Below are 24,653 nucleotides of genomic sequence, written 5' to 3' on the forward strand. Positions count from 1 at the left end.
GTGAGATGCCTTAAAATCTCAGCAAACTTTTTCTCTACTTTATTGTTGAGAATTGTAGAGAGTTGCTCAGGATTGTGCAGAATGTAACTCAAATAATTGCAGAATCTTGTAAGAATATTTACATTTTTGATGAGCTGAAACCTGATATTAACATATACGTGCTATAGGTGCATATTTCCTTTAGAAAGAAATTACTGCAGTTTTTGGTTCTTGAATTTGTAATCAAAATGAAATACAGAAGTAGATGGGCTAAGCAGTAATAGACAGGATCTTTGTGATGCCATTGCTGGGATATAAAAATGTTTTGGTTATAATTTTGGTAATACTGAAATTGTCTAGTTAAAAGCCGTGGTAATGGTATATAATCTGTCACTTGTAATTGAGAATTCTGATAGATACAATATCTCTCTTCCAGTTCTGGTAACAATAACAATGCATACAGACACCTTTTCTTGACAGGTTTGTGTTTCTGTAAAGTTTGCCTATGTCTTTTCATCTTCTTGCATTATTCCTTTAGGACGAAGATTACATGCAGTCATATAACGAGCAAGCAATGGAAGAACAAGAATATACAGCTGATGAGGAGCTGGAAGAACCCCAGACAATAACAAATGAATCAGAAGAGGTATGTGGTGAATTTAATGGACAATCAAATTAATGATTTTTCAGAATTTGAATTTCTGGAATTGTGAATATTGGTGGGTAAGAGCTGATGCAGCTTTGCCAATGTTGGATTATTAGTGGCATTACTGTTTATGTAGGATGAGTTGCGATAGCATCTGTATTGTCAGGTATTAAAAAAATTTTTAAAGAAGTTTGCCCCTTGGGCTGAAAATCATAAGGGAGAGTTCAAAGTGACAATGTTTCATCTTGGCTTCAGCACTAGAAACTTCAGGGATGCTTTTCAGTAGGAGAATGATAGTATCACTGTCAGATTTAGGTTGTCTGTTAAAATCTCAGGTAGTTAACGGTGCATTGTTTTCCAGACAGATAATTCACTGCTGTTGAGAGTGTATAGCTCTCATGTAACCCATTTTGAGGAGTATGAACATGAAACGTTCTGTATGTCAGAACAGCAAAGTTCCGTAGTCAGAAACGCAAAGACCAGATCGTTGTTTTGAAAGAAGTTGTATTGGGACAGAATTTTTTATGAAGTTTATTTTAATTCTTTGTTTGGGAAAGAAAATGAGTTCCATCATTTGTGAGAAGAAAGCTTATGTCAAGAGCTGTCAAGTATATGTTCACTCGTTATAGCCTGAAACAGTGGTATCATACCTGTTAATAATTTGCAGCAAGCTTTTGGTGTGGATTGCAAAGGGATTTTTTTTCCTTTCCCCACCAGGAATCCGTTTTCATATTACTTTTATCCAGTTCTTAATTAAATAGGATTGAGTGTAATACCTGCTGAGAAGTGTAGTCAGAGTGTGTTCCCTCTTTGGAGCCTGAGCTCATCAGAAAATTAATTCCTCAAAGACAAAGCAGCATTCTTCTGTAAGGTTCTAACAAATGGGTGTGCTGTGATATTCTTTAGTTGCATCAAAATGATAATAAACCAGCATTCTTTGGTAGAGGAACAGAGACACATTGAAAGGAACCCACCTATGTTGTTCACTCTTTTTCTGTGCAGTCGTGACAGTCTATACCAAATATATATTAAACATAGTTTATTTCCTAAAAATTAAATCTACTCTTCCAAAAACCTTTACAGCATTTAGAGATCTATTTTTTTTGTCCATTCACTGGATAAATGGTTTCCTCCTGGTGTTTTATAAGCAGTCTGATGCACTTGTTCTGTCTGCAGCCACAGGCTGAGAGCATGGTACATTATGTAAAATTAAGTGCATAGCTGTTCTTCACTGTCAAACTGACTGCTTTAAAAAAGCACAGCTTCATTTTTAGACTATAAACTAGTCAGTTCTGTAATAAATGTTGTCTAAATTTGTCTAATTCAGAGTTAAATTCCTTTCATTTGAAAGGCACCGTTAATGTGTTTTTAATTGACTTTGTTAATAGAACTTTTAGAGAACTTGTTTGTCATATCATGTCAATGTGCTGGCTTCATCTTTATTCCGTTGATCTCCATTCTGACTTCATTCTTAGACCTTGCAGGTTTCCACAGTTTTATTTCCAAAACAGTACTGTCTTTTAATTCCTTTATTATTCCAGATGTATCGTATTTACCCTTGTTTTTAGGCTATCAGTTGGAATCTTCCGATGAGGATACCACAACGAGAACCTTTGCAAAGTATGCACTCTTGTATGTGACACTTAGGGCTCCAACGCCAATTTTTTTTATTTGAATGTTACATAACAGGCACTCTTCATTAAATCTCATAACACTCACAGCTTGTAAACAAGGGTGGTCGTTGGCATTCTCCTGTAGAAAATACAGGGCAAGAACAAAGCTGTAGTAGATGAGGTACAAATAGCATTGTTACTTTTTTGATTGAGATTTGGCATCTGAATAATGGAGAGAGAGCTGATAGAGAAAAGTGTTCTGCAGTGTTGTATTTTAAGCAGTTCCACATTACAGAAATAGACAATCCTATTATACTTCATGAAGAATTTTTTTTAAGTCAAGAGAAAAGCTGACTGGCCATAGGATTGGAACTTTCTGGGGGAAACTGATGAAGCAGGAAAGGGAGAGAGACCTGTTAGGGGCACTCAGGTGGGAGGTGGGAGGGAGGGGCAGGAAAAATTTATCCTTGTCTAGATCGGTTTCAGGGCATAGTTTTTCACTTGATATTTCATTTGAAAAGGTGCTTAGAACTTGGATTTTGAATTAATAAGAGTCTTCATGGAGCTTCCTTGAAAACCCTAGCAGTGCTTCAGAAAATTTTTTTACCTTTATAAGGTACAAAGGAAATCTCAACACCAAGATGTTTCAGCAGCAAATAGATTTCGTAAAACTATCAGTTACATGAGTTATCATGTCCTAAATACTTCTTAGAAGAATGATATCGCTAATGATTTCTACGAAATATTCATAAAAATGTGACCACCTAAAATCAAATTCATATTTTCTTTGTCATTTTAGTATTGGAACTAATCTCCTGTGAAGTCTATGATGGGGGTTTCTCATTGTATAAATTTAAACCATGTCTTGGCTTGTGCTGATAAGAAGTGACGAGGACTTTGATCAGGAACATATTTCATTAAGAAATGCTGCACACTTGTTTTCTTTTGATAAAATGTAGATCAAAAAAAGCCAGTGTCTATGTTTGTTATAAGATTGTTCCATCTGTGTTTAACCAAAACTCATGCATTTTGGTTCTTTTGTTGAAGTTTGAAGATAAAATCTTTCAGCCTGGAAGTAAATGATGAAAAAGTGCAAATCAGAACAGTCAAATTTTAAGTGTTCAGAAAAATATTTAGAAACTCTTCGGTTTGTTTTTTATTCCCATTTTGCATCTGTGAAATGGACTTTTCCTTGGAATAGATGTAACATCTTATCTGCTCTGTTTCTCTCTCGATCCCTTAGGATTGAACAACTGCTGCTGCCTCAGTGTTAGCAAACAACCGGGGACTACCATAGGCCAGCGATTTCATAAAAGTTTTTGTTTCTGATTTGTAATGTTCCGTGTGGAAGGGATCTGGTTTAACCTTATGACACTCAGCCTGGTTTATGCATCTTAGCACTGGCAAAAACTTGCCAATCTCGTGCTTAGGATCCTGTGCTAAGATGAGCATTTATCACACTGATTAGCGTTTTCTCTTGCTTTCCTTGGGCTTTCTACGTCTGTTATCAGTCCTGCAGCTGCATGGTAAACTGGGCGGGAACATTCATTCTTGCTCTGTAGCAGATCGTAACCCAGCGTGGGGAGTTCTGGTGAATGACTGGGATTTATGGCGTAATTGTCTAATGAGTGTGGCAGAAAACTTTGACCTTGTGATAGGGGAAAGGTCACTGTTTTTTCCTCATAATGAAAAATCAGTAAAGCTCTTCGATAGCTTAGTACAAGGTGTCATAATGGGAAATGTTAAGCTCCCTTTGAGGAGAGCTGCTAAGAAGCCTTGGCTGACTAGTCCAGTCAAGTGACCTCAAGTGGCTGTTCAAGGACTGTTGATGTATATGCAGAGATATTCATGATTAGCTAGTATTAAATAGAATCCTTCAAGTACTATTAATTCTGTGCCTGTGCTTGTGTCCTTTCCTGAATGAATTTCTTCTGAAATTCTATATGTCTATATACTGTAATATTGGGGAAAATAACTCCTATTATGCTGAATGATAGAAAAGATGATCAAAAGAAGTCTTGCATGCTACAACTATTGTACAAATCGCAGGGGAAGGGGTGTATGCTCCTACACAGCTCAGATAACCTTTCCTGTAGCTATATGTAGAGAACATATGGTTGGCTGTCAGGCATGTTTGTGTCTCCATCGCAGCTAATATAAATCCCTCAATAATACGTATAATCAGACGTGGACATGGGTCAGTTAGCATTCTCAGTGTTGCCTTTCCTTGGTGCTTGTTTTTTCATTAGCTCCTTTGATTTTTTGTCGTTGATATTTAACGCCTGTGTGGCTGTTGTTTGGTAATAGGTGGTGAATAATGTGAGGTACACCCGAAAGACTACAGAATTGGTATAAATGGCTAAGAAGAATAAAGTTATACTGCTGAAGGAAAGTTGAATAAATATTTTCTAAATGTTGCACAGGAAAGAAGTTATTTTGTACTCTGTTACAACTTGCATTTTTTTTCAGAATGTTTTTTTTTCCCTCCAGAATAAATAAATAGTGAAAGGCAGCAGTTTCCACAGGTATTCTCTGTAGCATTTCATTAGAGCACGTCAAGATTTCTCAGGACAGTGCAGACCACATTAATCATTCTGTAGTCTGAGCTACACATAGAACCTTGCACGAGTAAGTTTTGCACTCATAGAGGAAATTATGTAACTGAGACCTGGCTTTGATGAGTGAAAAGTGTAATCCCAGCACAGCCTTAAAGAGGCACGAAGGTAGAAAATGGATGTGTCTGGGGTTTATGTTCTAAAGTAAAAGCAGGAGGCTCAGAGCAGCGAGAGCTTGTTTCATAAAACAGCTGCTTCGATTCAGACTCCCAAATTGAGATCCTGAAGGGAGAAACCCTAAAGACGAGCATTGGAACAGTAAAATTACAGGTTTTACGATAGTTTAAAACATAGATTTGATGGAGGTTTTGCTACTCCTTTCCCTTCTGGGAGTCCCTGTTTTGAAAGTAAAATTCTAACTCTCTCTCTCCCCCTCTTTTAATTGTTGTTTGTTTTTATTAAACAATGTTAACATCTCTTCCCTTTCTAACATGACTCCTTTGTTCCACAAGTTTCAACTGCCTTTCCTCTGAGGTGCTTTGATTTTCCATGGATATGTTAATCAGACCAGTTGTTCTCAATTTGGGTTTGCTTTTGAGGCTTGCATTTCTTTCAGTCTTGAAGGATTTTCTTTGCCTGCGATCCTATCTGTTGTTTTTAACTGTGCTATTTGATGATAAATTGTGTTTATAAAATATCTCTAACAGATATAAGGCTTTGTGTAAACGTAGACTGTTATGTTAGCTACATCTTTAAACGTTTTTAGTCAGGGAGTACAATGCTTGAATATGTGCTTAGAATGGATAAAATACAATCTGAGATAAAGAGACGGCAGGTTGAAAACAAGGTGGGATCAGTAGCCCATTGAAGCCCGGTAACTGAGCATACATTTCGTGTCTTCACCAGGTGGAAGCTGCTGAAGCTTTGAGCTTGAGTTCTTAGTGTGCTGCCTTTTATAGTTGAGACTGTCTTGCCAGATCCTGTCTCTTCTTGTATCTTGTTTCCTGTTTTTTTGTGAGGAAATTTGCAGTCTCTTCTACTGTTCTGCTATTTACTCTCTTCCTTGGTGTTTGACTTAGTATCTGTCTACATGACTGACACGCTTTGCCTTTTCCATATAAATTACTGCACTGATCTGGTTAATTAGAAGATTAAACCATTTCTTGCGTGTTACATTTCACTCACTTTTTAACTGTCCTCAAGCAGCATGGAAGTTGTGATCTGTTTAGCAGCTTTACAAAGAATTAGATTGCATGTGCAGGCTCTAAGAAATGAGCAAGTAGGCTTCTACAAAAAAAAAAAAAGCCAAATCTACAGTAACCAAATATTTTATGGAAAATCATACTGTATTAGAACATTTCTAATTTTCAATTCTAGAAATCAAATATAACTTGTGTAACATTCGGAGCATTTATTTTATCTTGCCAGCACAGGGCAATGACATTTATTTATATATTTTAATTTGAAGGTGAGGAATCCATTTTCATTTGGGAATTTTCGTCTGAATAAATGTTCTCCGTTACAGAGAGAATTGGAAAGTAAATGAGGACAAGGGAATAGCATTCCAATATACAAGTTTAGTATATTCAAATTTTATGCAATCCTTTTCTCCGTTCTCTTCATCATTTGCTGAATTAAAACTGGGAAATAGTCAAGGAGTGGAAAAAGTAAAGACAAGTACAATTATGTGTACCTGGAGGAATAAAATTGAGAAATGTGAGGTTACCTGTATTTTTCTTCAACATGCTACTGGCAGTTGTTAGCGAATTAACAAAAAAAAAAAATTAGTGTGTGGATTATGTGAATCTGGTTGGGTCCCAGGCTTGCATCTTAGTCAATTCAGTGATGGAATGTCACTCTGCGTGCGAAAGCAGCTACTAATCAGGTGGCGGTTCTAATTGGAGATTCCACCTGCCCTAGAGTATTGTATCAAAGTAAGTTTTCTTGGTAGATGTTACACAGATGCAGAACATATAATAAATTGTGTGTGTGTGTGTGTGTATATATATATATACGTATATATATATATATATATAGCTAAAGCTTTAATATTCATTGAGTTTCTATAATATATAATGCCAGTAAAATTTGTACAAAGGGACTTTTAAAAAAAATGCATTGTCTTCTGAATCTCACTGATCACAAGAAAGTAGATTTTTCAGTTTGCATATCCTCTGTATTTTGTGATTCAGGCAGCTATTGAATCTCTGGAACTTCAAGATGAAACAAAAGAGGAATCTGATGAAGAGGAGGATGATGATGAAGAATCTGGACGATTACGTTTCAAAACTGAACGGAAAGAAGGAACGATAATTAGGCTCTCAGATGTGACAAGAGAAAGGAGAAACATTCCAGAAACTCTAGGTGAGATTCTGTGGCAATGGACTATTTTGAAGAGCTATAATATAAAATAAACTAAAAGAGGCTTTCTAGAACTTTTAGGAATGAGTTTGGCAAAAGATAGAACAGCCCTTTTCTAACTTAGACTGGCATAAATCCAAATTGTCCAAAGTCATTTCTAGTGTCTGTCTCCTTGGTGGTAATGTTTAAGCTTACAATATTTTGAAAACTAGCACAATGCTTGTTCCCTGACACTTTTGTGGTGTCTTTAAAAGCTTTCGTGTTTTCAAGCTGCAGCTGTCTGATCTTTGTTTCACTGCTTATTGTGGTGCGATGCAATTTAAGGAATTCCTTTAGACTTTATTGCCTGGAAGATTTACACTTTATAACACAGATCTTGTTACTTCTGTTCCGCTGTCAAATACCTGTATTTTTGCAATTTTTCCCCTTAGGAATGTGAGTGTGTTACGAACCTATTGTGTTCCCCCTGTTAGTTTGGCCTAGAGAAGTTCTAACTTGCTGATCTGCAAATGTACTTACGGTGTTAGAAAAATATAGAACCCCCATCTTCTCTTTTCAGGTTTTCTAAGGTGGAACTATGGGAGTGTCTCCTACTGACTTTATTCTATTAGGCAGCATCTAAAAGAGTAGTTTTTCTTCATAGGGGAGTGGTGTAACATAAGCTCCATGTGGCTAATGAATTTGACACTGTTATTTCCAGAAGAAGCAGTAGATATGCAACTGTCTTACAACTGCCAGTTTAGTTTGTAAATAGAATGATACTGGTTTGTTTTTTGAGAGCTCAAGACTTTCCGAGAGTTCAAGACCGGCTGTGTGTCTTGGGTACTTGAGTATTTGATCCTGGAGTTTTTAAAACTCTGACATGTACCTGTCCTACTGGGGATACCCATACTGCCCTTCGTGATGTGCTTACAGTGGTGGTAATGCTCAAAAAAAAAAAGTTAAAATGGCGATAGTGAGATGGGTAGAAGTTAAGTTTTGCTTTTAGAGGGGTATGCTATTCTCATAGTTTCGGTGTTGAACCAAAGTATCAATTTAAAAGGTCAGATCTTTTGAAGAGAGTCAAGGTATGCAAGAGAGAGAGTTGAACTGGTAATGAAGGCAAATTGTCACCTCGTTTTGGCTAATTGCCAGATATCACTGGGAGAAGATGTATTTTGATGGTATTTCTAAGTTTTGCCAGGCTGTAGGCATGAATTCCTCACGCAGGATTGCTGTAAGATGGGTCCCACACAGCCCAAACTTGGTAGCTGGGTGCTTCTGCTTTCTTTCCAGGTGAGACAGTGTCTTTGGGGCAACACGGCATTTTGAAATTTCATTTCTGGAGCACCTACTTAGATTGCCAGGACCTGTCCTGGTTAAATTTTCCTTTTCCCTTAAAAGGCCTGCCTTAAAATGGGAGTCAGTTCTAAGGATTTTTCTCTGAGTTGCTTCTCCTCCTCCTCCTATAATATGCTTGCGCAGTTTGGGCTTTTACTGTGCACGTGAAAAATGAGAAGCCTTACCTCTAGAGTAAAAGTGTTGTGGCTATGAGGACTTATTCATGAGCAACAAGGAGTCAGCTGCAAAGGCTGAACCGGCCTTTCACAGTAGTATTCCTGTTGTGCTCTGAGAGACATCAGCGCGTGACTTTGAATCAAGGTCTTTTGTTTGTATTTATTGTATAGTTCTTGCAGTTTCAGGCAAAGTGTGTATTGTAGGCCTTTATTTAACATTTTCTTATAAGCAGGTGTTGATATTGACTAAAATAAGCCTGAAGGGAACCATCTAGAAGGGTTCAGACACAAAAGTAATCTATAGGGGCAAGGGATATTTTAGCTGAGGTGTGTTCAAAATGTGTTTTCAACCATAGAACGGTACAGGCTGTATCCCATTTATACAAAAGGTGCTGGTAGCCTTACAAAACAGGATCATCTCAAGGTAAGAATACATTGGAATAGCTAAATCTCAGTGTGTAATTACAAGGTAAATGACAGTTCCGTGCATTTTTATATATCTATGGGTTTACTCAGTAGTGTAATGTAAAAATAAGACTAGCCAAGGAGAAGAAACTATAGTAGAGCTCAGCTGTTAAAAGAACAGTGATCAGAACAAGACTGACTTCTGCGGGTGATCAGGGATGTTGCTCTGGTGTAAAAGGCGATGCAAATGTACGTGAATCTGTAAACAGCTTTTTTTAACTGGTCCTTGCAAAAAATATAATCTTGCTGTTGTGAAAAGATTTCTATTTAGTCTATTTTTTGTGTTATTTTGTTGATAAGAGACCAAATGCCTGGTGGAAAGTTAAACAGCAAAAATGCCTTGCATATAAATATCAGCTTTTGAGATTATAGAACAGGTTTTTAGACACTACTGGTTTAAAAATGAAACTTCATTGGAGAGCTACATCTCCTTACTTTAAAATCTGAACATAGTTGAGAAAACACTTATAGAGAAATTAACATTTCAGTTGAAGTTACAAACGTAATTTCCATCCTGTCACATTTTGGTGACCTTTTGTGACAGCTTGTCTCTATTGGAGGAGTGCATTCTTACTTGCTGATTAAAGATGTCATTTGAAACCATTTTATTACCAGGGATAGTGAAATTAATCTTGACACTTAGAGACACTAGAAAAATAATTGCTGATTCACTGCATTAAATATGTGCATGTGAGAGAACTGTACAGTCAAGATTAGAGCGTTTGCTAGTAAAACCATGCAAAAATACAGTGTATTCGCATAAATGTAGCTGAGATTTTTCCAAAATATTTTGTTATCCAAGATACAGTAGCGCTATAAAAAGTTTAAAGGAGAGGTTTTGTTGGACAACTGTTAAATTGATTTTTCTAGAGGTGCTGAGTTTATCATTTTTGACGAGAATCAAATAACTTTCAGTGGATGTGATTGAATTGTTGTCGAGTTGGTGTTGTAATTATGCTGTGGATCTACTCATAAAGAAATATGAAGAAAAAGAAGAGGCATTGCCAAACTGAACTGTTCTCTCTATAGCTAATTAAAAACAAAAAAGCAAACAAACCCCTACACTTATGCAGACTCCCTTGCAAGCTGATAACAATGGTTTATATATGTGGAATTACTTCCTGTTATGTTCTGCTTAGTTTTTGTTTGCTGATACCTACTGGCTGAGATTTCAGGCAAGACTAGGAAATTAAGATTAGTGGTTTCACTGTCACTCTGTTGCACTGTGTGCGGAAGAACAAGATGTAATCACATTACAAGTCTGCATGATGGGGAAAAAAATAAATAAAATGGGAGAAGAGTCCCTCTCTCTCTGAATCCCTCTCGATTCAGATGGTACATGCGCATATATATATAAACACATGTATTTCTTTATGCCTGTTGTGGAATGGGATTCATGCTGTAAATCTGTACGTTACCCAGAACAACAGGGATTCTGGGGTTCTGAAGCCTGGGCATCTGAATTGAGAGCTGCCCAAGGCAGGTGTAGCAGCAGAGACCTCTGTTCAGGGCTGGTGCAGGCAGGAGCTGGTGGCTTGGGGGGGACAGGGCTGCATCCAGCCTGGCCCGACATATGTTGGTGACGACGCACACAAGCTCACAGCCAGGGAGAAGCAGTGGCCTTTTCACAGGAATCCCTGGGTGTGCTTTACAAGAGACTAGGGAGGGAACGATGATCTTCTCTTCCTCTGCGTCTGACTTCCTTTCGAGGCAAACGTCTGATGTTTTTCAAGGAAGAGATTTCCCTGCTCCCCTCCCTGCAAAATCCTCTTCCATGCTATTTTTTTCTCTTAGGTCTTTGCATGTGTGGCACAGTGCTCTGCAATGGGATAAACAGCCCACCTCGCAACTGAGCTGTCTGTGCTTTGCTGTATGGTGATTGATAGCAATGTAAAGAGCTCAGGGTGTTCATGGGGAATGAGTGTAGTTTACTGCAGGAGTCTTCTCTTTTGTAGGCTGTCTCTGAGGCTCTAAACCTGCAGTTTTGTGTGTGAACAAAATTCTTGACAGGTACACTGTTTTCTTCAGCAGCACATTGTGGAGGATGTATTCTCGATGTGTTAATGTAATTTTATATTCCTTTGTCTTCCAATCAAGTGGTTATAATGTACTTCTGTGGTCAGAGATGTGGTGTGTATGTAATGGTGCTTGCTGTAATGAATTCATGGGGATTATATTTTGGGTTGGATTTTTTTTCCAGGTTCAGAGTTTCATCTGTCAAAGTGAAATTGTGTGCAAAACTGAAACTGTGTGCAAAACTGGATACGGTGGTTCTGATTTAAAGACACTGCCTTTAAAAGTTTGAGAACTTTTGTGTAAAATGAGAAGGGAAATAACTTATTAGTCTTCATCTTGAAGAGAGTGAAATGCACGTACATGTTTAAGGTCATCAAGACTGACTTTGACCAGGATGCTCTCATCCCTTCCCAGAGCATAATCAGCATAGCTCTCTGAAGTCATTTTGTTTGGGGAAACCCATTCTTCCTTCTAACATTGTTTCTACTCAGTGTCCTCCAGTGTGGGCTAAAGAGGTTGAGAGACTCAGACATAGTCTTGTAGGAAGCCTAGCTGTCTTCCTGGGTTTTTGCTTTCCTCATGTGTGACTTTTAAGCTGTTTAACAGGAAACCGTGTTTTGAATGAACATCTGTGATAGGTACTTGCTGCAATGACTGAGCATTGCTTTCCAAACTAACTTGCTGAGTTCCTTCCTGCAGACCAACTAAAAGCCAGTGTCAGCCCTTTCACACTTGGAAACCTGTGAAGTTGCTTCAGGCATGGACAGAAAGGAGGTTTGGAATGAGAGCTGTTCTTTCCATTAAACCAGCTTTTTCCATCCTTGACAGCAGAGGATGGGTAGGGTGACTGTTTTAGGCACATCTAATGCTTTAGATTGCATTGGATGAGAGGATGGTTATCTTAATTTTCCTTGCTAATACACAGTGTGCACATTTAATACCATACAAAGACTTGAGGAGTGTGATTCCCTGCCCCTTGTCTAAGCATGCTAAGAGATTTTGCTGATCGTCTGGGGCTCTGCTGATCTCCTGAGGTGGTACTAGGGCAGAAGCAGCATCTTGTAAGAACATCTGATGCAGTTGTAGCTTGAGCTTTTATGTCACTTAATTCCAGTGTCAGAGAGGGGAAATGAAAGGAGGCAGACAAACGTACCACCAACATGCAGAAATGGAATAGCAAACTATAGGGCAGATTCCGGGATTTTAGGCAGTCTGTCATGTTTGCTGTATTCTTGGACTGTCAGCAAGTTCTAAGCTTTTCTTTTAAGAACCGAGAAGCACCAGTTTTCTGCAGGTGTTGAATACCTCTGAAAATTGGGATGTGCAAATTGACAGCCTTTGCAGCTCCATTGTGCAGGTAGTACTTGCAGGTAGCCAGGTAAGGACAACTGCGGCAGCAGGACTATGCTGTTCTTACCCTTCCATGCCCTTTTGTCAATCCTCAACTTCAAAAACTGACTGAGATTACTTATGAAGATGTTTAAGGTGGTGATTCAGTAGCTTTGGCTGTTGCACTGGCAAGAAACGTTAATAGTTCTCTAGGTCCTTAATGATATATTCCTGATGGAGGATATGTAGCTGTGCAGAGGAGGTTTTATTATAGTGTCTTATAGCTGCTTTAAGAGTGCTGTGAAATGAGAAATATTTCTATTCTGATCTTGAGATACTGCAGCTTTTACTTGTAGTATTAGCAAGTAACAAATTTCTCCTGAAAAATTGGTCTCTATACCCGGATTCCTTTAAGAGCAGACTTCATTTTAATAGAAAAATGGAATTCTTGCACTAATTGTTATTCATATGAATTCAAAATATGTTTTTATAGGTCAGGAATGTGTTTCTTATAGACTAGTTTAATTTTTCACTCTTAACTGCAAAAGTCAGGTTCAGAGGTAACGAGATGTGACTGGCACATGGCAAAATGCTCAGCTGCAAGTCTGGGTTCAACTTTATTCCTCTTAAATAACCAAAACCTGGTGAGTGGCACTGCTGCTAGTGTCACAGTATGCTTGCTGAATTCTGTTTTGGATTTTCTTTCTAAATAACTTGATTACCCGGGTCTGTAACTGTATAGTTTTCTCTTAGTTTTATCAGCATTGTCCCAGATTTCCAACAAACTTGGCAGTTTTTGTTGAGTGCCATCTGTTCTCTGGTGTCTGCCTGTCGGGTGGATTGGGTGGGTGTTAGCAGTGGTTATGTATTTGACTTGAGCTGAGCACGCAATTTAAAGTCTGCTCCACGTGGCATTATCACTTGTGAAGCACAGTTGGTTCTTCAGCCATGTACAAGAAATAAAATAAGCAGTTACATACTGCAAAAAAAAACACCTCATCGACCAGAAATGGAATACGCCCATGTGCAAAACATTCTGGTGGGTAAAATCTGTTTTTATGGAAGACTCAGCATATCCTTGATAGTAGAGTTTGCTTGGGCTTTCATTTTGCTGCCTGACATTTCTGCGGCTAAGTGAGAGGAAAAACAAACCTTTTTGTTCGTGTTTGTTTCATTCACCTGCCAGTTTTTGCCTGTGCACCAGACACAAGTGTCTGTGTGGTTTTTGCTGTTGAAGGTGTCTTTAATGAAATGTTAACATGCCACCTAAAGGAGATCAAAGTGCCTGCAAATTTTGTTAAGTTGCGGGGATGCTTCTGTAGTTCTAGTGTTTTTCATGGTATTTTGTGTGTTTTCAGCTTGAAGCTAAAATATTTTTCTCTTTTTTTTTTTAACAGAACTTTCTGCAGAAGCCAAAGCAGCATTACTTGAATTTGAAGAAAGGGAAAGGCAGCTTAAACAAGGACGGTATGGCTCAAGGAGAGGAGGGCGAAGAGGAGGCTCAGTCATGTGCCATGGAATGGGAGAACAAAGGAGAGACAATAACGATAGGGGAAGAATGAAGGATCATAGGCCTGCACTGCTGCCAAACCAGCCATCGACAATGGTACCTTTTAACCCTTGGTATTCTTTGAATGTACTTGCAAGGAATTATGATGAAAGGCATTCTAAATTGTGAATCTTTATGAAGGTGGAATATAGGTATTCCTACACACACATTTTACTCTTTCAGGGCGCTGTTAGGCAAGGTGGGCTTTGCATAAGGTGGTGATCATAAAAGTATGGGATTAGTCCTGCTACCAGCCTCAACCTGAGGAATCTCAAGGCCTCTAAATCAAAAGCAGATTTTGACTCATATAATCAGGCTTTCTACTGCCTTGTATATGCGTGGAGGAGTAAGATAATTCCTTTGAGAAGTCCTCTACATGCAACATGGGAACATGTTCAGTCCCACATTACTAAATGAGTTTAAAAAAAAAAAAGAATCTGTGAAATAATTTTTGAGTTTTTTGAAACTGAATTTTTTTTGTTGACACTCCTTTAATTTTTTAATTTTTAAAAAAATCTGTTTATTCCTACCATACTACTGTGGAGGCAAATAGAAATGAAGGAAAGTAATCACCACTAGATAAATCAGTTTTAGGCTTTCAGATGAAATTTAACTTTGTTACTATTTTTTTTTCCTGCCTGTGCTTTGTATGACAGAATAGAAGACTTTACTTTTTCCATCCCAAAACACAGTAGGTTTAGGATCCAGAGGTATCCCAGATTCACTTTTTTTTAACTGTTTTACAGTGTACTGGAAGCTGAGATTATAGAACAAAGCTTGTGAATGCCTTTGCAGGACAAGGTCATCCGTATTAAACAAAGGGGACTTTTTCCAACAGCAGTAACTCTAGGTGCTGATCGCTAGCAGGAGTTGGTGGCTGGCTCAGTGATTGAGAGCCCTGCAGTGGAATGTTTTAAAACAGTGAAGGTGGAATTGTTTTTTCTATATTGCTGCAGTCTTTGCTACTTATTTTGATCTTAAATGTTGTAAACATTTTTGTGCTCATCATAATATCTTGTGCATGCTTTGTAGCTGCTTTGCTTGATGTATGTGGCTGCTGGGAAAAAAAAAACAAACAGATGTCACATCTTTGTTACTAAAAGGTTGTGTGCTTGGGACTCTTCATGCACTATGATTTGAAAGTTACTGGCCTAGGGCTGACCCATAGTATCAGTGAGTTCAGAAGTAGAAAAATGAACGTGTCTGAAGAAAAACTTGATTTATTTTATTATAAAAGATTTTGGCTACTCATGTTTGAGAGTGCTGAACAAGAGACTTTCTTTTTGTTATGAAAAGTATCTTTCAAGGTGTCTGTAAAGCAGCTTAATGTTTTTCTCTTTCAAGCAGTATGGATAGATGGGCAGCACTGATATCTTAATATAGCTTAACTTGTACTTTGACTTTTCTTCCTACTGTTAGGTCTGTCTTCTCTCTAAGGCAGAGAAGAAGAGAGAGGCTCTCCTATACATGAGGCGAAAGTTAGGGGATTTGCTTTGGTGTTGGGCCTCATATTTCAGTGCATCGTATTGCAGCCGATGGCAGTTTCAGCAGCGTATGCAGAACCCTAACCTATGAGATTAGGAAGTTTCACTGTTAAAAATACGTGAACAAATGAATGTGTTCTGGTAACGTTCCCTGTGTGCATCCTAGGCACTACTGATGCTCAGTTGCAAATTTTGTCTTTTTCTTGCCCTTTGCCACCCTCTTCACATTAATGTCCCTGATTGATTGTTCCTTTGCTTTCCTGTGCTGATGGATCTTAACAGTTCCACTCGATTTGATGCTATAGGAAAGGGTTTTTTTTTCCATTTATACTTGGCCTTAGTTCTCCAAAGGTGTCTTAATTTTGTTCTGGTTTGTGTCAGGTTATATGAACTTTAAAGCCTATTGACTTTATTCTTTTGTCTGACTTTAGACTCATTCACAGAGGTTAATTCCAACACACCAGCAACCTGTTAGGAGTCTGTTCCAGCACCAGCAGCAACAACAGCAACAGCAGCAGCAGCAGCAGCAACAACAACAGCAGCAGCAGCAGCAACAGTTACAATCTCTGCTTCCTTTACAGCATCAGCATCATTCTTCTCCTCCTCCAGGGCTACATATGCCCCCTCAGATAGAAACACCTAGAATAATGATGACTCCACCACCAGTGACACCTCAGCAACCGAAGAACATACACATAAATCCACATTTCAAGGGGACGGTAGTGACGCCTGTACAAGGTGAGCTTTCTGAGCTTCCCAGTCGTTAGCATATGAGGCATCTTGCTCTTTGTCAGGGAAGCAACAGTTTACTTGTTTGTCTCTTCATGGAAATGTGCTTCAGGCTGATATTTTTTTTCCTTAAATATTTTGCCTGAAGTAAGATGTGAAAAAGAAACTCATATAAAAAAAAGACAGTGATACACTTCTGTTGATGGATTGTGGCCAGCTGAAGTAGTAAAGTCTTTTCCACTTTTTTTTATCATGTTTACTGTTTGAAAGCCTTCAAAGAGCAATAAAACTGGAAAGAGAATGTTTTTAAAAGTAGCGGATATTGGTTTTTAATAGTAGGTTTAGAATCAATACTGCAGTTTAGAATTTCCCACATCATTCTAGGTTCAGCCAAGCAGTCACAGAATGACCGCCCACCTATTTCAGTGAGAATACACAAAGGCAGTCCTTGAACTGTAAATGCTGTGTGAAAGGTACAAGCTGCAGTCCTCACTTGACAAGATACATGCTTTCAGTTCTCCTTTCAGTTCCACATGTATGATTATTTGATTCAGAGCCTGCAAGTACACGCTCTTTCTGTAACTCAATACAAGCACCCTTTGGGCTACAGTTCTTAGAGCAGCTCTCAGCAAACAGAGCTGTTAATATTACTCCTTATTTGGGAAATCTTTAATCCCCAAGAGGATAAAGAAAAAGCACCTATGTATCTCTGACTCGTGATTCAGTTGGAACTAGACAAAGCAAAACAAACGTATATGTATTTACCATTACGTTTTCTGTATTTTTTCCCTCGTTTGAATCAGCAGAACTCCAAGCCAGTGTTATCTTTGCTTCATTTATTTGCCTGCTGAAAGGTAGGAATTTGGCAGGGTAGGATATTGCCAGTTGATAGAAATCTGTTAGGCTTCTCACAGATGGGTTCACAGTAGCTGCTTTGTAGAGATTATTTCACTTTTTCATGTCTAATAAAATCAGTGCTTCCCATCGAATTATGCATCAAGGACAGATTATCTGGAAGCAGTCCAAAAGATCCTTTAGTCTTGGATGTATGCCTTCTGTGCATTTGACTAACATTTCCAAAGCAACAGTTCTTGGTTTGTGAAAAGCAAAAATAGCTTTTTTAGACTATTCCAGATGCCCCTCCTCTGTCCCTGTGAAACAGTTAATGTCTGCATCTATGTGAGCAGATTTCCTCCTCATGTTAGTAATGGCTACTGGGATTTTTGGTTTTGCCTGATGTCAGAAGTACGGCAGTGTATCTTCTTTCTTTTGTATGAGTTGCTTTTTCATGTAATTAAGGTGCTTCAGGCTTGTCTCAGCCTTACCACAGTGTCCGTGGTACCTTTGGCATTCTAGGGACCTTGCTTTATCTTGAGCATAATCTTTTCTTCCTCTCTTAATTTGTTGCTCCTAATTTTAACCAAGTTGCATACCTGCATGTTAGGAGATCTTCAGTACTGGATTTGTAGTCCGTTGTGTGGCTTTTTTCGTCTTTTTAAAACTTACACTTGCTGACTTTTTGTGCACGTACTTTACTTGACTGGTAGCCATCCTCTCAGAATGAGCAGCCCCAGAGTGATCTGTTTTTCAGTGGTGGAAGACCTGTATGGCAGCGAGAAAGATCTTTTTTGCTCTGTTAATGGCAACGGGTTCATATGAAATAACTTAGTGCCATCTGTTTTACTGAAAGGATTCTCTGCAAGACTACCGAATATTTCTGCTGCTAGGTGTGCAGCATACTGTTAAGTGCAATTGTTAAAATTCTAGTGATTTAAATCGAGCTTCTTAATTAGTGAGCAGTCAGTCATCTGCAGTGGCTGTTAGAGGTGGCCATCTCAGCATACAGTAGTAGACTTATGATAAATGAAAGTATACATTTACACACCTAAGGAAAATATGTAAGGCATCAGGTATATTCTTCAGGGAAGATGAGCGTAATTCTAAAATCATCATAGTCAGATGAATCTTCAAGCATTTTCAGTGTAGGCATGCAAATGGTAGACAGAAATTCCAGTGTAGGGATAACCGTTCCAAACTTCCTTTTAAAAAATCTTGCTCAGTTTAATGCCTCTGCTTGGGGTTCCAGCAGGGAGAGCCTGGTAGCTGACAACACTAGCATGTTTGTCACGCAGCAGCAATTATATAAGGGTAACAGGAACTATGAAAGAGATGAGAGTAATTTCATGTTCTTGATGATGTCCTGCCCCTTCTCAACTGAATCTATTTCCAGATACAAGGCTTTTTTACATATCAGAGAATAGTCAGACACAAAGTTTATTTTGATTCTGTTTAAAACGCGATGCCTGGAAGTCAGAATGCCATGTCTGGAAGTGCATGATACACACACGTAGATTCCCGTATTTTTAATGGTGTGCTATCATGTTTTCATGTAGACTGACATTTTTTACCTCTGTAGTTTTGTGGAAGGAATAAGCCCACATACTTTCAATTGTCTGCACCAAGGGCATTTGTTCTAACTTGCAAATCATAGAAATATTCGTTCTCAACATCCTTTTGGCCTGAGTTCATCTTGAAATGCATTCAGTATATCAGTATTTTCTAAAATAGACTAAAACATGTAAATTGTCATGAAATTTTCATTTGAATACAACAGCATATATAAGGTCTTCTGTAGCCAGCTACTTCAGCCTGAAAGTGAGTTGAAGCACTCTTGAAGAATCCTTTCATTGGCTTATTTTTGTCTCAATGGCAAATCTTGTATCTAGGTTAAAAAATAAATAAAAAATCCAGCAGTTGCTTCTGTCAAGTCAGTTTTTTCAAACAAATTTCTAATATTTTTTAGTCTTTGAAGCTTCATAAATGATTAAGAAGGACTCAGTCTGTCAGAAGCCTTAATGGTTATGTGAGCGTCTGTTCACACCTGCTGCGGATAGTGTTCAGTTAGTGTTCAGTTGTGCCTTTTGTGGCATTTGAATCCCATGTCTTTCTATTGATTACCTGTCATAATTTTCTCTTTTTTGTGTGTCCCATTTTGTAAATTAGTTTTGAGTTGTAAGAGGAGATTTTTGGCTGAATGCATGTCCAAATTTGAGTCGGATCAATTTACAAATACTGGAGGACTACAAAGTGCAAGTAGACACACTATGAACTACTAGTTCAGCCTGTGATTTAGGTATTCAATGTTTTTTCCCCTTGATGTTTACACCACAAATAACTATTTCAAGGGTACTGTGGTGCTGCCAAAATTGACAGGAACTACTGATGAGCAGTTTGTGGCAGCTCAGTGGATTAGTGTGCCATTTACCTTTTTAAAAACTGGTGTCCTGGGAAAAATTATAATTCTTCTAAATCATTAATATGGGAATTGCTGCTTCATCTTTTCAGGTATAGCCTTGAAATTTACAGCTAAAAGCAAATTAATCCTCTTAAAATAGCATCTAACAACATGTTGTGTTTGAAACGTACCTTTCAAATCTGTGGAAGATTTCATGTTGAGGAAATGAATGCTTATTTGAGAATTCTTTGCTGCTTCAGCAGGTGTCCAAGGACTGAAATGATGCTGAGTTTGAACTATCTTTCATGAGTATTAAATTAATTTGTTTAAAAATATATATAACTCCGTATATGTTCCTGCCAGAGGCAGGATACTGAAATAGACGCGAGAGCGCCATACAGATGAAGTTTCTCTGCATTTTCCCACCTTATGTGATTTTTCTCAGACTTGCCTCTCTGACCTGAGCTATTCTAGTCCTTGGTCTGTCAAGAGCATGCTGTCAATTTTTTTTAAGTGGTCATGGCTGTGCAATACTGACAGATGTTTTTTAGAAGCCACGATGAGACTGACTCATTTTCTCATGTAACCTGATCATAAGTTTGCACACAGTCCTTCAGAGCTGAAAGATTGGTGCACGTAGTTTACCCCTTCAGCCCATGAAGCAGTAAACTGCAAGTAATTAACAGTGGATGGAAGGCAGACGTGGACATGAACTAAAAATAGTTGCTAACGCATTAGCTCTTGTGCCTGTATTACTGAAGAAAAAGGAATTTTTTGAGGCATGTTAGAAAACTGTGTTGTGAAATGGAGCCAGTTTAAGGGAGAAGGGTGCATTTCTTAACACCTTTCCTGCTCTCAAGTGTTACACAGTTGTCTGCAAAGTCATTGTTTAACCCTGTGTGGGAAACATTTTCCCTATCATTTTCAAATGCTAAGCACAAATTGAAGGAAAATAGCCTTACTTACAAGTTTTTGGTAAATGAGCAAACGCATTTGGTGCTGTTTAATTGAAATGCTTTATTTAACTTCTCTAGACCTTTTGTCTAATATTGACATATTTGTACTTTTAACCATTTAGACGATCCAAACAGGAGAAAAAAAAACAAAACAAGGAAAAATGGGAAATCTGTTATTAGACTTTGTGCTGGGCATTCACATAAAGATTGAGTTCCCGAGGCGATCCGGCTGTAGTTACTTTATGCATTTTGCAATCATTTTAAGTGGTTGTTTTGGGACATTGAATTTCAAAAAAACAGATGGAAAAAAGTTACATGAAGAAGTCATCCGTGTTAGTCCCCGAACTCCTAATTTTGGAGAAGTTCTTTTTCAGGAAGAGGGTCGTATTATTTTTTATTTTTTTGGTGACTCTATGAAATATGAGTCTGTCTTCTGAGATCAGCAGTTGTGATTACACAAACTATGACTACGGTTGCATGTTCCATTATAGTGACAAAGCCACATTAAGAAGTTCTTGCTTGCTCTTAATTGCTGCTACCTGCCTCATTTTACCCTTCCATGAACAGTGATTTATGCCAGCTAGCTTTTCTGATGCCAGTGTTTGCTATGGGAAGCGGGTGGTGAGACTGGGAGATACGTAGGAAACGAGGGGCACTAAGTTGAGAAGGTGAGTTAATTACGTGTCCTTCTGTTTGAAACATGAGATTATTGTTAAGAGTCCGTGTCAGCTTTGTCTGAGACATACCTCTGGCTGAATACATACTGTTTTTTTTTCCTTCATGAAGCAAGAAGCAATCTCATTCTGGAGAATGCAGAATCAAATTATGTAAATGAACGAGGAGAATCCTAATTGCCCTGTTGCATGTTGCGGGGGAGGGAATGGTTGCTTAAAGTTAATTGTAGGAGCTGTGACATGCGAGGGTAAATGTAGCAGATTTTAATAATGGCTTCTTATTGCAACCACTTTTGGAAATAACAGCAACAACTGTTAGGTAAAACAAATGGTGTTAAAAGGTGCTTCTTGTTTCAGTGCCCTTGCTGCCAGTTCCAGCCCAGCCAAGACCTGCCGTAGGACCCCAGAGATTTCCTGTGAGTAGCAGCTGTTTCTTCTTCTTTGATATGGATAAGCATACATTTGCAAGGAAATATTAATACAGCAAATAAAGGCTGTTCTAGTGAAATATAATTTTAAGAATTTGTAAATATTGACAGTACACTCTGCAGTTGAAAATGTTTGTTAAAAGCTTAAGGTCAATGGATTTTTGAGAGCAGAATTAATTCTGTTTAACTGTAAAATTGTTGAACCAATCTCTCCAGTGGGAGAGGCGTGAATGCATCTTGTCTTAAGGAATATGGGCTCCATTTTATTACTTGGGTCTTTCTGTATAAATAGAATCCTTACTTTATTTGATATAATAAAGGCTATTTGGAAAAAAATCCCTAAGCTTAAAAAGTAGCATATATTTTTATTGTAAAAATCAGCAAAATTGTATTTTTATCATTACTTCAGGCATTTAAATGCCTTCATATTTTTGTATCAAGAAATGAGAATGGCATTGTATGACATTGTTTTTTGTATGTTTCTAACTGGTAAAACAAACAAGAGCATCGAACTGTTTCACAAGAATTATTTTACTCGTTTTTTTAATTCTAATAATGTAGAGAAGCACCTTTGTAGATAATTTTTCAATATTTCACAATTCTGTTGTCGTGAATTTTTAATTCAGATGGTTTGCAAATAATCAAAATAAGCAAAAAATACATATATTGCCTGAGGTATTTTCAAGTAACAACTTGTATATTATTTCCCAAATACATAAACCACAAAAATTATCCTCTGTTAATGCTTACAGTGTTGAAGGGGGAAAGTAGGTGTTTGTGAACATCTGTGTGGTATCACACAGTAAATTATTTGCATAGAGGTCAGATGTGTTTGGAAAAAGCAGATTTTGGAAACCTGCTGTGACTTTTGATTGCCATGTGCATACCTGGCTGGTTTTGATGCAGAATATTTGTTCAAGATATCTAGCTAAGCAATTGATGTCCGTGTTTGGTACAGTAGCTGAGTTCTTAAATTGCCACATTTCTTCTGTGAAGTATGAAAAGGTTAAACAATATAACTGCAGTTTCATCAATTAAATTTACGTAATTTATGCCAACATTTAAACAGGAGATATTTTCTTGTTTAAAATTATTGTGGGTTTAAGGGCAAGAGTTCTCTTCAACAGCCTTTAGTATTAAGTAGAAACCTTATTAACATTTTAAAAGTAACTATTTAAAAAGCAAAGGAAACCATACATGAGATACTTGTGATGTGAACTTGCTTGTGCCAATAAACACAATTTAGGATTGAAAAGACATAGAAGGACAAGGAATATCTGTAAAGGCATTGTAATTGACATCTTTGAAGTGTGTTTACATCAGCGTAGAAAAATTGGAAATTATTTTTTTTAAATTGACTGTGAAATTAGATTTTAATTCTGTTCACTTTTGTTTTTACAAGTCAAGAAGTACTGCAAACCTAGCTAATCCTGTATGCAAGTTTTTTAAATGGAATAAAATGGATTGAACATTTTTGTTAGGACTGCTCCTTTTGCCTGAAGGAAAACACTGAGTGCTTGTTGCCTTTTTATGTAAGCAATGTACTAGCAAAGAGTCATGGTTTTTTTTCATTAAGAGAAGGAAGGCTGTCTTAACTAAGAGGATGCAGTACTGTGATTTGCCTGCCCTGAGTGTTTTTTTCCACTTCAGCTAGTTACCTGCTCTATGACCCTGAGAAGGGTGCTTAATCTTTCCCTGACTCAATAATTTGTAAAATGGGTATAATATGGTCTTCCCTTATGAAGCACTTTATAAATTTTGCATAGGTTATCAGATATATTAGGATTAGGAATTAAGTGTCACTGTGTACATATCGTGTGTTTGTTTTATTAAATGTAGTATGTTAGCTCTTGAGCTGAAGACAAATTTACTTTCTGACTTGAACGTTTTATCTTGCGGAGCTACCTTTTCTTGCTTTGTTACATGTCAAATGCCTCTGTGCTGTTAGAATTCACTTGTTTATGTATAAATGTTGACTTATAGCAGCATAGCAATGGTTGGACAACTTTGCTGACAAGCCATTTGAAAAAGGTCAAAGAAGTATTCCCGACCATGGTACATTCTTCTTTTTTCTCATTATAAAAGGAATCTGTGGATATGTGAAAACTTGACTTCTGTTTTTAGGATCACCTGATCTTAGCATAGGAGTCAATCAGTCTTCTGTTTGCTTTGTTTCTTAAAAACTCTGGGGTTAAAAATACTTCTAGGTTGCTTTCCCCTGTGACTTTGAACTGGATGGCTTATTTTGCTTGAATGTGGCAGAGGTGCACAAACATTAAAGGTAATGACGTTCTCATGAGGGAGAGACCCACATGTGGCTAGTGACCTAGCTAAAAGAAAAACTGCCTCTGAGTTACTGTCTCATCTAGCAGAGACTTCTCAGCATAGAGAGCCCCTGCGTGTTACAATTGTGAGAAGAGCTTCAATCAGAGCTAATCAATTGCAAGTCATAAATCCATTGGAAACCAGGTGTTATTAATTTAGGGCTAATGAAGTGACTTGTAACCATGTAATGGTTAATTCTTACAACCTTTTGCAGAAGGATGTAATTGAAGAGTTGAACAAAGTTGTAATGAGCACGTTAGCATATTGGTTTCAGTTCTAAATTATAAGAAATAATGTAGTATTAAATCAGGGTAATGTTGATCAGGATCCAGTCTGCTTGGATTTGGGACTGATTAAATTCACTTAAAAGCCCTGGATGTAAATGTTAATGTTTCAGGGTAGGGCTTATTTCTGAATTATTTCTTACTTAAAGCTTAACCCCTTAAGTGTTTAGAGAAGTACTAGAAAGGATCTAGCAGAATTTATCCATTTGTATTCCCTATTTGAAGTTATTTGAACATTTAGAGGAATTTTGAAGCAAGAAAGGAAGTTGTCTATTTCTTACTCTGTAATCATTTGAGGTGACTTAGTGGGAATAATATTTGAGAGTTGTGGTCAGCTAATTAGGACTGAATTAATGGTGGATCTGAGGGTTGTTAGTAGCTGAGAAACATGATAAACTTGTGCGAACTGGAAGTTAAAGCCTCAAGTTGCGCGAAGGCTCATCTAAGTGAGTATTCTTCAGGTGGTTGCATTTAATAATAATTCAGTCTTCGACTGTAGTTGATGCTAGTGTTTTTCCAGGTACTGGAA

At 37.7% G+C, this 24,653-nt stretch overlaps 1 protein-coding gene across 9 annotated transcripts in view; it reads left to right on the forward strand.

The window, feature by feature from the left end:
* The window catches only part of RBM33 (RNA binding motif protein 33), a 102,548-nt gene that overhangs the window by 19,918 nt on the left and 57,977 nt on the right, over nucleotides 1-24,653 (forward strand). For 5 of the 9 annotated variants that reach the window (XM_040546133.1, XM_040546134.1, XM_040546138.1 and 2 more), the window contains exons 6-10: nucleotides 518-625; nucleotides 6,986-7,157; nucleotides 13,858-14,066; nucleotides 15,925-16,231; nucleotides 21,445-21,503. In XM_040546133.1, the coding sequence (XP_040402067.1) occupies nucleotides 518-625; nucleotides 6,986-7,157; nucleotides 13,858-14,066; nucleotides 15,925-16,231; nucleotides 21,445-21,503 (855 nt within the window). The remainder of the gene's footprint in view (nucleotides 1-517; nucleotides 626-6,985; nucleotides 7,158-13,857; nucleotides 14,067-15,924; nucleotides 16,232-21,444; nucleotides 21,504-24,653) is intronic. The other 4 variants (XM_040546139.1, XM_040546136.1, XM_040546137.1 and 1 more) reach the window with 1 other exon arrangement.

This window comes from Cygnus olor, chromosome 2, assembly GCF_009769625.2.
Source record: "Cygnus olor isolate bCygOlo1 chromosome 2, bCygOlo1.pri.v2, whole genome shotgun sequence".
NCBI classification, from domain to species: Eukaryota; Metazoa; Chordata; class Aves; order Anseriformes; family Anatidae; genus Cygnus; species Cygnus olor.